Genomic DNA, 14,785 nt, shown 5'->3' on the forward strand with positions numbered 1-14,785 from the left:
ACACACACACACACACACACACACACACACACACACACACACACACACACACACATCCCTAGCCCAGGTCAAATGTGAGGACACACACACAAACTAGCTCAGGCCAAATGTGAGGACTACATCTTCCGGATGACATCATTGCCTCTGGCCTGGCCAAAACACCGCTGACCACCCAGAAGTGAAAATTTGACTCCAGAGGCGGGAACAGCGAAAGACCAATTGGAAGACAAGAGGCGGGGCCATGTTGGCGCCCTAAAGATTCAAGAGCTCTCTAGTGGCGGCCGAAATCAAAGAGGGGTATCAGTCCTGAATACTCATTGGAAAGACTGATGCTGAAGCTGAAACTCCAATACTTTGGCCACCTGATGCGAAGAACTGACTCATTTGAAAAGACCCTGATGCTGGGAAAGATTGAAGGCGGGAGGAGAAAGGGACGACAGAGGATGAGATGGTTGGATAGCATCACCGACTCAGTGCACATGAGTTTGAGTGAACTCCAGCAGTTGGTGATGGACAGGGAGGCCTGGCGTGCAACAGTCCATGGGGTCGCAAGGAGTCGGACACGACTGAGCGACTGAACTGAAATGAACTGAGCTTCGTCAAATCCTAGTTCTTTAAGAGGAAAATACAAAGATAGCTCAAGGGCACTATGATGCGGAAGGGAAAGATCAGGGTCATTATCCCCAGGAAAGCTTATTAAAATGCGAATCCTCCAGCTCACGCGAGATCCAATGCATACGGGTGTCGGGGAAGAGCCCAGAAAGCTGAATTTTTAACAGGTCCTCACAAGAAATTCTTCCTAAAAAGAGGTTTGAGAAGCACTGATCCAGTCATAACAGATTTCAGGAAGTCCCCAGCCGCTCCAGTTACTCTAGGGCTGATGGGAGAGAAGCCATCGCTAGGATCTAGAACAGCGGCATGCCCCACCCAATCCCCGGGAATTTACAGGCGTTTAAGACCGGAAATGGGATCGCTTCCAAAGCGGCCTCAGGACCGAAGGAGGCCAAGGAAAATCCCAGCCTCTCCCGCGTCAGCATCCTTAGAGACTGAGATCGCTGGGCGAGTGGTGTGGAGCCTGCCGGGAACTGTAGTCCACAGCGCGGCCGCGCGCCTGCGCCATGGGCAGCTGCACCCGATGAGCCTGGGAGAGCCGCGGGCGCTGAGGCGGTGAGTCCCGGAGCGGCCAGAGGGCGTGGCCGTCCCTGGGGCGCGGGCGCGGGGAGCCGGGCTCCCATCTCGCTCGGTCTGAGCTAACCCGCCGCCTCCAGTCCCTATCGGGCGGCGGGCGCGGGAATGAGCGACAGGCGGAGGGCTCATGTCCGGCCCGGGTCTCCGCCGCCGTCCCCTGCGACCCGCCGGGCCTTCCCGGGCTTCTCCCGGGCGGGGAGCGCAACATCCTCCACGGGGAGCACGCTGGGGCCGCGCAGCACCGCGGGTACCCGATTTTCAACCTGCTTTTTGCCTTGTCCCCCGATCCTTTTCCCGAGTGCCCTCTCTTTACACCCTTATTCATCCACGGGCCCTGTGGGCCCGAGTTCGTTCAGGAGGGTTTGGGGAGGAGCCATCCGCCCAGGGATGGAGTGAAGTTTTTCTCCGGCGGGGCCGACGCGGGGGAAACCCAGAGGGTCAGTTCCCTGGTCGACGTGGTGTAAGGTTTGGAACCGTCGGGGGAGGGCTGCCCAGCTGCGAGGCTGGAGCACGTTCAAGGCACGTCCCTGGATGCCCCCCAGAGACATTTAGGTGCCTTGGCAGGGTGGAGGTTAAATGGAAGCTTCCTAGGAAATGACCTTTCCTGAGTGCTTCCTCTGTGCCAAGCATGCTGCTGTTCCCTGCAGTGGGCTCTGCCGAGGGAACTTCTAGGAAAGAGATGCTGTGATTATCTCATGTTGACGACAGAAGCCCTGGGTGTCAGTATCACATGGCTAGCAGGTTATCACTAGATGGGTCTGACGCCAAAACCCAGAATACCATCAAGATAAAGGTGAGACGGGGACTGTGTGCATTTGGGATGACTGGCTGGAATCATGAGTATTTTTTCCTTGTCCCACTCCAAGAAGGAGGACAGATACATGAGGTGTCCCCGAAAATACAGGCTGAGAAGAGCCACAGTGCCCGGGTGGGTACTAGGGTTGACATCTGAGGAGACATGGATGTGAGGACTTCTGCGACCTCAGAGATCTCACTGAAAACATTTGGATGTTTTTAGATTTTAGCATTTGGAGAAGGCAATGGCAACCCACTCCAGTACTCTTGCCTGGCAAATCCCATGGACAGAGGAGCCTGGTAGGCTGCAGTCCATGGGGTCGCTGAGGGTCAGACAGGACTGAGTGACTTCACTTTCACTTTTCACTTTCATGCATTGGAGAAGGAAATGGCAACCCACTCCAGTGTTCTTGCCTGGAGAATCCCAGGGACGGAGGAGCCTGGTGGGCTGCCATCTCTGGAGTCGCACAGAGTCAGACACGACTGAAGCAACTTAGCAGCAGCAGCAGCAGCAGCAGAGTTTGGCATTGCAGTAGTAGGTCGATTCCAAACTCCTCGCCACTCCCCTCTGGCATTTACCGTGTGACTTGGAGCAAGTTATTCAGTCCTCCTCATCCTTACCTCAGTCTCTCACCTGTGTTCAGGACACGGTAGTAGAGCCCACTTCCTGATGTTGGGTAAGGGCTAAATGAACCAATATATGTGGGAGGTGTAGAACAGTTCCTGGCACAAGGCGTGAAAAAATGTCCTTGGTTATTAATGCAGACCTGATTCCTGCTGGCCTGCCCTGTTGCCATGTATTTTTCTCATGAGAAAGTCACTTAGAATGCTGTTTCAGGGTGAGGGTCATGGTGATGTTGGCTGAACTACAGGTGACCCCTAGCGGGGAGGAATAAGGGATTGATGGTTTACTGTCTTTGCAAGGCATGATTCTAGCTAAGATCCCCATGGTTGAAGATGACTAAAGGCTCCTCAAAGGTAGATGAACTTTTAGGGTTCTTCACCATTGTAAATATTGCTTGCCATTTCTTCTGTGGCCTAGCTGTATTCAAAACCACAAGACAGTGGGAATTAGGTTGGAAGTGGGTTCAGAAGCGACTAAATCTGTAGGGGTTCGTTTAAGGGAAGGGTTTCTTTGCTTTAGGTCCACGGAGTCCTAGAGCAGAGCTGTCCAATGGAACTTTCTGCAGAGATGTCTCTCCTTTTTTGAAAAAATTTTATTGGGATATAGTTGATTTACAGTGTTGTGTTAGTTTCAGGTGTACAGCAAAATGGATCAGTTATACTAGGCCATTACAGAGTATCGAGTACAGTAGGTACTTATCAGTTATCTGTTCTGAACATAGTAGTGTGTATGTCAATCCCAATCTTCCAATTTATCCCTCCCCTCCTTACCCCCTCATAACCACGTTTACTTTCTACATCTGTAACTTTTCGTTTTGTTGATAAGTCATTTGTATCATTTTTTAAGATTCCGCACATTTGATATCATATGATATTTGTCTTTCTGTGTCTGACTTACTTCACTCAGTATGACAATCTGCAGATCCATATATATTGCTGCAAATGGCAATATTTCATCCTTTTTATGGCTAAGTAATATTCCATTGCATATATGTACCACACAGATATTACTTGAGCACTTGAAATGTTGCTCAAGTATGAATGAGAAATTGAATTTTTAGTTTAATTAATTTAAACATCCATGTAGGCCTGCTTTTTCTATTGAAAGTGAAAGCGTGAAAGTCACTCAGTCGTGTCCGACTGTTTGCAACCCCATGGATTATACAGTCCATGGAATTCTCCAGGCAAGAATACTGGAGTGGGTAACCTTTCCCTTCTTCAGGGGATCTTCTCAACACAGGGATTGAACTCAGATCTCTCACATTGTAGGCAGATTCTTTACCAGCTGAGCCACAAGGGAAGCCCAAGAATACTGGAGTGGGTAGCCTATCCTTTCTCCATTGGATCTTCCCGACACAGGAATTGAACTGGGGTTTCCAGTTGCAGGTGGATTCTTTACCAACTGAGCTATCAGGGAAGCCCACTTTTTCTGTTGAGGTGTGGTTAATTTACAGTGTTGTGTTATAGGATATTACAAAATATTGAGTATAATTCCCTGTGCTATACAGTAAGTCCTTGTTGTTTACCTATTTTATATATAGTAATGTGTATATGTTAATCCCAAACTCCTAATTTATCTCTCCCCCCAACTCACATGGGACTATTGAATACCAGATTGGAGAGTACATTTCTAGAGAATCCATAGATGGTCTTGAAGATTTTGTAGCCTTATTGAAATTAAATGCAGAATTTCATGTGGTGTTTATTTTTCTAGAAGAGCGTTCATGGCTTTCATCAGATTCTCAATCTCCCCCGCCCCTCAAGACTGATTTGCTTCCTTAGGGCTTTGGAGAAAAGTAAGCAAGTTAAGGGAGGTAAATCTGCCCTCTGGTAACCACTACTGTTTCTCTTTTCTCATTTTGTCCCGACCTCAGTGTATATATAGGTGGCTCCCCCCGGAGGATAACAGAAGTAAAGAAATTTGAATCTGCCACTTCAAGTTCCATATAAATTGCACATTGCTGGAAGAGGGCGATGGCTGTGGCCCTGGGTTGTGCAATCCAGGCCTCCTTGAATCAGGGCTCGGTGTTTCAAGAGTATGATACTGACTGTGAGGTCTTCCGCCAGCGCTTCCGGCAGTTCCAGTACAAAGAAGCAGCTGGGCCTCATGAAGCTTTCAACAAACTCTGGGAGCTCTGCTGTCAATGGCTGAAGCCAAAGATGCGTTCTAAGGAGCAAATCTTGGAGCTGCTGGTGTTGGAGCAATTCCTAACAATTCTCCCCACAGAGATAGAGACTTGGGTGAGGGAACATTGCCCAGAGAACAGAGAAAGAGTTGTGTCACTGATAGAAGACTTACAGAGAGAACTTGAGATACCAGAGCAGCAGGTGAGAAAAGAGGTTGGGATCTTGGTAATTAGACCCAAAGAAGTAGCAAGGCAGCTGGGACTGGATCAGACCTTCTGACTGGTACCACAGGATTTCCCTGCTGGAGCTTTCCAATTTTTCCTTCTACTGGAATCAGCATAGGTTCCAGACAGTCTCAACTATTAAACCCAACTCCACTTCTATAACAAATATTTGGTAATGTCCCCTTTACTATCCTAAAATGAAATTTATGAATAATATAAATTACATATACAAAATTAGGGAAAAAAATCAACATAATAAGTGCCCTGTGGGCCAAATATTACACAAAGCCTATTTTTATACAACCCATGAAATAGTCATGGTTATTACCTTTTTGAAGGATGGTTAAAAAAAGAAGAGACAACAAACCAGTACTCCAGTACTACCCACAAAGCCTAAAATATTTACTGTCTGTCTCTTTACAAGAAAATATTGCCAACCTTGAGTTGAGTAGAGTTTAGAAGGAATATAAAGGAAAAGGATTGTGATTTCTTATGAAATCACATTTCATTGTGCATTTCATTGTGCATGTATTTGGGCTTGACTACACCAAAACTTTAGGGAGTTGTCATTTGCTTGAATCTATGCATAGATACACTGGGAATGTGACAGCCAGAACTTCTGAGTGATATGGTACACTCAAACATTATGAGTGGTGTTGCTGCTGGTCATATGATTTCTCAAGATGACAAACAACTCTTGGTCAATTGGAACGATAAGTAGTGTAGTCTTTTCTCTGATTGCCAAAGTAATGCTTTTCTAGAAAATCCAAGTCATGCTAAAATATGCAAAAATATTTTGTGTTTATATAACCAACAGGGTGAGATCCTTGACAGGTTCTTTTTACCTATGTGAGTGTTTGAGGGAACATTCCTAAATGGTTTGGGAAGTGGAACAGTTCTTCCCTGTGAATTATATAGACTCCCATCTTTGGTTTAGTACATTCTGATAGCCACCACCTACCATCCTAGGCAAAATGCCCCATGGAAGTGGTGGCATTAGTCTCTGTTCAGAACCATTGAGTGAAACCCATAGCTGAGCAGAGGCAGAATCTTTGGGAGAAGGCAGGAAGTACTTGTGGGTGGGCATTAGGGGCACTCCAGCAAGGGGTGTCGATGGGGCTCTGTAGTTAGCCTGCCTGAGCAGGAGTCATCCAAGGTTCCCTGTCCCCTAGGATAGGATGAATTTGTGGTTTCCCTTTCTCTGTCTTTCTGGTTTAGCTTACCATATAAGATTTTATCTTTGTATGGTCTAATCATGTACCACCCAGCACAGTAGCCAATAGCCAAGTGTGGCTCTTAAGCACTTGCAATGTGGCTATTCCAAATTGAAATATGCTATAAGTATAACATACACAGCACATTCTGAAAACTTAATATGAAACAAGAGTAGGTGAAATATCTCACTAACAATTGTTTATATCGATTACATTCTGAAATTATGATATTTTAGATATATTGGGTTAAATACTGTATGTTGTTAAATTAATTTTATTTCCTTTTTTGTTTCATATGGCCTCTGGTAAATTTAAGAGGACATGGGTAGCTTGCATTATATTGCTACTGGGCAGGGCTGGTCTGGACTTTTAGTGATGGTTCTGGCATTTCCTCCAGCTGGATAGGCAGGAAATGCTCTTGGAAGAACTGGCACCAGTGGGAATGGCACACATACCACCAAACATCCACCTGGAGTCGCCCCCACTCCAAGTAATGGGACCTGCCCCGGAAGTCCCAGTGGCAGAGGCGTGGATCCCACAAGCTGGGCCGCAGGAGCTGAGCTTCAGTGCTGCTGGGGAAGGCCAGCCCTTTCTCGACCCTGGTAAGGCAAGGGTTTGCTTTCCTTTCTTTGGTTTCTGTTTTGAGAGCTCAAGAGCTCTCTAGGGTTGGGGAATGCCTGATGGAAATGGGCCACTCTGATCAAGAGTAGAAGGAGGAAATATCTTTCTGGGATTAGCTGGTCACAAAGCACCTTAGATCGAGTGGGATTGAAAATCCCTTAAGCTAATGACCCTGCTCAGGAAGCCTATTTTTCTCTTTTCAATTTTTTTAAAATCATGATAAAATACCCACAACCTGAGATTTACAGCCTCAACCATTTTTATGTGTACAGGTCAGAGGTATTAAATACATTTGTAATTTTGTGGAGCCATTCCCAACATCCATCTCCATAACTGTTTTCATCTTATAAAATTGAAACTCTATACCCATTTTCACAGCTTCTCATTTCTACATTACACACCCTGCCCCCCACCCCATCACCAGATCCTGGTTACCACCATTCAACTTTCTGTTCTAATGAATTTGACTACTCTGTGTACCTCATGTAAAATAATGCAGTGTTTGTCTTTTCATGACTGGCTTATTTCACTTAGCACAATGTCCTCAGGGTTCATTCATGCTGTAGCATATGTCAGAATTTCCAACCCTTTAAAGGCTGAATAATAATCCCTTGTATGTATATATCACATTTAGCTTATCCATTTCCCATAAATGTGTACTTGGGTTGCTTCTGTATTTTCAGTTCAGTTCAGTCGCTCAGTTGTATCTGACTCTTTGCGACCTCATGGACTGCAGCATGCCAGGCTTCCTGTCCTTCACCATTTTCAGAACTTGCTCAAATTCATGTCCATTGATTCAGTGATGCCATCCAACCATCTCATTCTCTGTTACTCCCTTCTCTTCCTGCCTTCAATCTTTCCCAGCATCAGGGTTTTTCTAATGAGTCGGCTCTTCGCATCAGGTGGCCAAAGTATTGGAGCTTCAGCTTCAGTATCAGTGCTTCCAATGAATATTCAGGATTGATTTCCTTTAGGAGTGACTGGTTTGATCTCTTTGCAGTCCAAGGGACTCTCAAGAGTCTTCTCCAACACCACAGTTCAAAATCATCAACTCTTTGGTGCTCAGCTTTCTTTATGGTCCAACTCTCACATCCACACATGACTCCTGAAAAAACCATAGCTCTGACTATATGGGCCTTTGTTGGCAAAGTAATGTCTGCTTTTTAAGATGCTGTCTAGGTTTGTCATAGCTTTTCTTCCAAGGAGCACGTGTCTTTTAATTTCATGGCTGCAGTCACTAGACGATGGGAAGTCAGGTCAGAAGGGTGGGAGATGGGTCAAGGGGAATGGTTAGTGGCCTCCACTGACATGGGATTTGAGCATAGGTTGGGGAATACAAACTGGTGATAGTGTCAGAAGCAGCACTCTGAGAGTCCAGGAAGAGGAGACTGAGTGCACCAGAGGCATAAGGATCTGTGTGTTATGCAGGATAATGGAGGTGGGTAGGGGTGGAGTTGGTATATAATTAAAAATTGCAGGAAGTTAACATTCAGGAAGAAGCTGAAGTTTGAGCACACATTTCCTGTCTGCATCCAGGGTATGGTGTAAGGTGTAAAGTTAGGTTATTGAGATTTTTCTTCCTTTTTAATATAGGCATTCATAGCTATAAATTTCCCTCTAACTAAGCACTGGTTTTACCTCCCAAAGTTTTCATTTTCATTTACCTCAGACTATTTCTAATCTCCCTTTTGATTTCTTCTTTGACTGATGGGTTACTTAGGAATGTGTTGTTCAGTTTCTTTATATTTGTGATGTTCCCAATTTTCTTTCTGTTACTTATTTATAATGTCATTTTAGTGAGGGGATGTAGTTTGTAATTGTGATCCGTTAACATTTTTGAACATTTGTTTTATGGTGTAGCTTCTCGACTGTCCTGTAGAATTTTCTCTGCACCTAAGAAGCATGTATATTCTGCTGTTGCTCACTGTGGAGTGTTGTCTGTAAATGTCTGTGATGTTTAGTTGGTCTATGGTATTTTTAAGTCTTCTATTGTTGCTATTCTGCCTAAGTTTTCTATCTAGTAGTGCAAAGAGGTATTGAAGTCCACAACTATTGTTATCAATTGTCTATTTCTTTTTACATTTTTTTCTTCATATATTTTGCACTGTGTTGTTTAAGTGCACATATGATTATAATTGTTACATCTTCCTAGTGGATTGATTCATCACTATGAAGTGATTCTCTTGTTCTACTATCTATTTTGTCTGGTATTAATATAGTCATTCTGGCTGTCTTATGGTTACTTGCTGCTTGCATGACATATCTTCTTCTGTTCCTTTACATTCAGTGTGTTTGTATCTTTGAATCTGAAGTGTGTTTCCTTGGACAGCATATAGTTGGATTTTAAAAAATCCAGTCTGACAATCTCTGCCTTTTGATTGAGTTGTTTAATTCATACCATTTATTCTTATCTTTGATATGGTTGGATTTATATCTGCTATTTGAGTTTTCATTTTTGGATATGTCTCCTATCTTTTTTGTCCCTCTATCTGTCATCTACTGCTTTCTTTGAGACCAAGTAAATATTTTAAATGTAACATTTTACTGACTTTAATGAATTTTCACAATTTTTAAAGTTATTTCCTTAGTGGTTACTCTAGTTAACATGTACAACTTGACTTATAATCAGCTTCAGATTTATATTGACTTAATGTCAGTGAGATGTAGAAATATTTCTTGTATGTAACTATTTCATTTTACCCCTTCTATTAAAAATAGATGTTTCTTAATTTTCTAGACTTTAAATGTTTCTTGTATTATTTTTAATAATTGTCACCAGTTAAACTGGGAAATAGGTCTACAGAGCTCCTCATGGTATCATACTTGAAGTCTGTCTCCCTTCCTGCATTGAGGTTATACATCAGTATTTCACACGTAGGCCTTTGCTACTCTCTCTGCTTATTTCAAGTTTCAGTTTGCTTCCATTTTTCATACATAATGACAGCTTTCCTTTGACCTGTGACCTCCAGTTTATTTGACCTTGGTCTCATTGCCCTGTCATCCTATTCTTAGCTTTGAAACCCAAAGAAAAACAATATAATGAATTTAAACAGAATTTTATGTGAAGCACATTTTGTTTCTTAATCTTAAAAGATCTGTTTTTCCATGAAAATATAAAATAAGATATTTTAGTCCACTTCCTATGTTTTGATATATATATATATATATAATGGTTAAAATTCATCAAATTAACCTGCTAATGTTATTTTAATGGTGCTAATATTTAAACATCATGCTGCGTTTCTATCTCAAGTGAGCTACTTCCAACCCACACTTGATGATGGACCAGTTAACTTGGGCAGAGCAGAGAAGGTGAGGAAGGGGTGTGGAGAGAGACTGTGAGCCAGAGAGACTCTCAGTAAGGAGAGGGTAATAGGACACAGTGGGGGCGGGCACTGAATGGAGAAATTTCTTTGGTTGTCCTTAACATGACAGTGAGAAACACTCTTTAATGGTTACTTGAGGGTAATTTTAGGAGAATCAGTCCACTTCCAGATTTCAGCTGAAGCAAACAGAAACGCTTTTCTGGTTGTCAGCCCAGTCAGTTTCCATTATAATTTGGAAATCTCAATTGAAATTATTCCAATAAGCAGTTGCATAACTTCTGGCTTTACCTCTCTCTCTTCACGTAGTACTCAATATCAGCATTTCTCAGTTTCAATGCCAACTTTATGGAGATTTATTTCATATTTTGGCTCTAACCTAGGGTCTTCCCTGGTGGCTCAGTTGGTAAAGAGTCTGTCCATAGTGTGGGAGACCTAGGTTCAATCCCTGGGTCGAGAAGATCCCCTGGAGAAGGAAATGGCAACCCACTCCAGTATTCTTGCCTGGAAGATTCCATGGACAGAAGAGCCTGGTGGGCTACAGTCCATGGGGTCACAAAGGGTCAGATACAACTGAGTGACTAACACTTTCACTTCACTTTCTTGGCTCTAACCTAAATAAATCTATTATCAAAATAGATAAAGTAGCAATTTAGTGTATTGATTTCAGCACAGAATTGATTCACTCCCCTTCCATAGGTTAGAGGAAGAGTGCCTTAAGTTGAACATAAAAGGTTGTTCTCTCATTTTTTGCTTTTATCTTTTAAAAAAAAAGACTCTTGCAAGAGATTCCAGGTGATGTAATAGTAATTGAGGAGGAAGTTAATATTAAGCAGCCACATGTCCAAGATATCAGGCTAAACTCTGTAAAAACCTTTGATGACCCAAACTATTATGCTTTTCATCTTTCTTCTGGCAAGGATACCCAATACCAAAACTTGACGTGAGCTTTCCATTGGAGCATAGAGAAGAGGCATGGGTGAAGGAATTGCAAGATTCCAAAGAAATTAAGCAATTACTTGATTCCAAGTTAGGTAAGTAATTGTTCATTGATACCACACAAGAAAGAAAAGAAAAAAATCAACCTTGATCAGGGTAAAGAGTTTTGGATTCTACTAAGGAACATCTCTTATTTCTATGAATGGTTTAATATAAACTCTTCATTTTCCCTCATGTTCTTTTCCATGTGGGACATGGTGAGATCTGTATTCTGTTTCTTCTCTCAGGTTTTGAGATTGGAATAGAAAATGAAGAAGATACTTCAGAAAAACAGAAAAAACTGGAGAATATGTATCCATTTATTGTTACTTTAGAGGGGAATGCTCTTCATGGCCCCATTTTGCAAAAAGACTATGTACAGCTAGAAAATCAATGGGAAACCCCTCCAGAGGATTTACAGAGAGATTTAACAAAACTTGTAGAGCATCAGAACCCCTCAGCAGGAGAGAAACCTGAGAGCTCCAACTTGGAAGAACCTCTCAACCCAAGACCCCATAAGAAGAAGAGTCCGGGTGACAAACCTCACCGATGTTCTCAATGTGGGAAATGTTTTGCTCGAAAGTCACAACTTACAGGGCACCAGAGAATTCATTCAGGAGAGGAACCTCATAAGTGCCCTGAATGTGGAAAGAGATTCCTCCGTAGTTCAGACCTTTACAGACACCAGCGACTTCACACAGGGGAGAGACCCTATGAATGCACTGTGTGTAAAAAGCGATTCACTCGGCGGTCACACCTTATAGGGCACCAGAGAACCCATTCCGAAGAAGAAACATATAAATGTCTTGAGTGTGGGAAAAGCTTTTGTCATGGATCAAGTCTTAAAAGACATCTGAAAACTCATTCGGGTGAGAAACCTCATAGATGTCATAATTGTGGGAAGAGTTTTAGTAGGCTGACAGCTCTTACTTTGCACCAGAGAACACACACTGAAGAGAGACCTTTTAAATGTAATTATTGTGGGAAAAGCTTTAGACAGAGACCAAGCCTTGTTATTCATTTAAGAATTCATACAGGGGAGAAGCCATACAAGTGTAGTCATTGTTCTAAAAGCTTCAGACAGAGAGCAGGCCTTATTATGCACCAAGTCACTCACTTTAGAGGACTTCTTTAAGGATTGTTAAAGGAAACAAATCCTACAGAGATTGATAACTAACCCCAACACAAAATCTTAAACATGCAGCAGCCTGTTTGTCTTGGAAGAATTCTTTTGTTTGAGCTTGTAAGAAAAGAAAAGCTTTTTTTTTTTTACTTTAAAAACCCATCTTCCAAGTTATATGAATTCTAGAGTATCTACCTACTTTTGCAGTTTTCATAGATTTGATTTATTCTGTCTCTGCAACTCATTTTTTATTACATTGACAATTTTTGTGAACCACGTCAACCATATCGTAAATGTCAGCATAAAAATAATGGCAATCCTTTTCAGGGTAGGGTCAACATAATGGATTATCATATTTATCTGGCATATCTATTACAGTATTACCATAATTATTCTGCTGTCATTATTAAAGGTGATTATATTAGTTTAAAACTTTATATGTGTCCCAGGTGGCAACAAAGGAGACAGTGTATTTTATGAAATAATAAAAATATGTTAGGAACACATGGATGAAGAGGATTTCGTTTGCCTGCTATGAACTGGGTTCTTTCCATTGAAAATTTTGTTTTTGAAGAGATTAGAATTTTAATCTTTACCTTTTAATTTTGCAAAGTTGACTAATCTGCTTAGTTGGCAGTCTGGGGTGATGCTGCTCAGAGCTGAGTATTGGTTTGATGATTTATTTTGTTCCCAGGATAAGTCAACTCTTTGTGGAAGAACCCATTTGCCAGTTGAAGTCATACAAGTAGACTCTAATTTAATTTACACTGACTGAGGAACCAGTATCCATTGCTTTTCACTCTCCTTGGCTATTCAACTGTGTCTCTCTCAGTGCTTTAAAATTTTACCCATTCTTTAATTCAGTGTCTCCCTAAGTGTGTATCATAGAACACCTATTTCTATAAGATAGTTTGCAAATAAGTTTAGGAATCCCTTCCTGCTGTTTCTGCTTTGTAGATTCACAGTGCACATCAGCCTATGAGGATTCTGAGAGGTCCTCTCATGAAGGTGGAAAAAGTACCTCTTTTTGGCTCAGTGTTTTGCAATCCTGTTTGACCCCAGAACCCGTTTTCATGTATACCCAATAATAACCCACAGAGCTCTTATTCTGCAAATATTCTTGGAACACACTGCCTTTAACACATATTTCTATAGCTATCTGTATAGCCTGATTGTTCCCAAGCCTAGCTATTTCCAGTTGCTTCAAGTGTGTTATGAGAAAAGTCTTTACACTTATTTTTTTTAATGTAACATACACACATCATTTAAGGAGGATCAGAAATTCAGATATTTATGTGTTGCTCAGTGATTTGTAACCTCTTTGAATTTTGCTTATAATCTCACACACACATTGCTACTTATATAACTGTTCTCATATACTAGTGCTTATGACTCTAGTTCCTATAGCAAAGGAAGAACTCTCTTTGTCAGTTAAAGCTGTTAATACATGAAAATATTCATTCAGCCTAGCTCCTTGTTAAAAAATACAAGCAATAGGACATTCAAGTATTTTCCTTTGTGAGGAGACCAGTCATCCTTTCCTGAAACTAGAATTAGGGAAAGTATATTTTTTTCTATTCCATTAAAGTTCTTGCAACTGATATTTAATACAAGCATTGTGGGGGTATGTACTATGTGCCTAACTAGTCCTGTTCTAGGCTTAATGGAAACTATTAAAAATTAATTCATAAAGAGTTTATAATATCTTTAGTTAAACAAGAGTTGGGAAACAAATGGCGAGCAGTGCAAGAGAGTTTGTAGTTAAGTGTCAATTCATACCAAGCACTAGAGCCAGGATGTGTCCTTCATTTTTGCCATCCAGGTCCTAGTATGATGCTGCTATAAGTTTGGGGATAAAATTGAGATCCCAGTAGCAATAAACATGGAACAGGGGAGGAGTCTGAATGTAGAGGTAAATAATACTGAATGTAATGGCTTCTCTTTTCTCTCTTGTGGAATTGCATTCAAACCAGGACAGTGCCTTAGAATGAATGAGCCCAACTGCTCTGTATCTATGCAATATTTTAATAAAGTGAAAACGTATGTGCTCTTCCTGCTTTGATCACATTAACTAATTGTTTGAACTTAGAGATGCTTCCCTGAGCAGTGGCAACAAGCACCACAATGGACTCCTGCCCTGACTTCAGGTGGAATCTTTATTCTCTGCAACCATGGGTTTATGTATCAGTTTTAGCATGTAATGCAATCAATTTTAGCTAGTATCATCTACATCATGAACACACATGACTGGATTTTATAGGGTAGAGAACATCTATTCTTTATCTCTTTGTCATAGTATCCTGTGTATAATAAGCACTAATAAATATTTGTGGCATCGGATCAAGTATTATATGAAGTAGTTCTTAGAAACATGTCATAGTTAGAACATTGTATGGATGTGCCTAATTATATTTCTGAGCATTTCAAATAGGGCAAAATATAGTACCTGCCTCCTAAGTATTATGAAGGGCAAGACATAGTACCCAACTCCTAAGTACTATGAAGATGAAATATATTTTGTTCAGGCCCTGCACAGTGTACACTTGGAATAAATATCCAGCATATTGT

At 41.7% G+C, this 14,785-nt stretch overlaps 1 protein-coding gene across 3 annotated transcripts; it reads left to right on the forward strand.

Annotated features, from left to right (window-relative positions):
• Positions 1-1,106: 1,106 nt before the first annotated feature.
• ZNF449 (zinc finger protein 449) lies at positions 1,107-14,564 on the forward strand. Of its 3 annotated transcripts, XM_040266212.1 has the most exons (6): positions 1,132-1,167; positions 1,836-1,981; positions 4,482-4,935; positions 6,570-6,774; positions 11,037-11,150; positions 11,343-14,564. In XM_040266212.1, the coding sequence occupies exons 3-6, from the start codon at positions 4,582-4,584 to the stop codon at positions 12,227-12,229; spliced, it is 1,560 nt and encodes a 519-aa protein (XP_040122146.1). In that variant the 5' UTR covers positions 1,132-1,167; positions 1,836-1,981; positions 4,482-4,581; the 3' UTR covers positions 12,230-14,564. The 3 variants fall into 3 exon arrangements, with proteins under 3 accessions (XP_040122148.1, XP_040122146.1, XP_040122147.1); XM_040266214.1 differs by lacking the exon at positions 1,836-1,981 and having other exon boundaries at positions 1,107-1,167; XM_040266213.1 differs by lacking the exon at positions 1,132-1,167 and having other exon boundaries at positions 1,195-1,981.
• The last annotated feature ends 221 nt before the right edge of the window (positions 14,565-14,785 follow it).

This window comes from Oryx dammah, unplaced genomic scaffold (genome assembly GCF_014754425.2).
Source record: "Oryx dammah isolate SB20612 unplaced genomic scaffold, SCBI_Odam_1.1 HiC_scaffold_23, whole genome shotgun sequence".
In the NCBI taxonomy this organism is placed as follows: Eukaryota; Metazoa; Chordata; class Mammalia; order Artiodactyla; family Bovidae; genus Oryx; species Oryx dammah.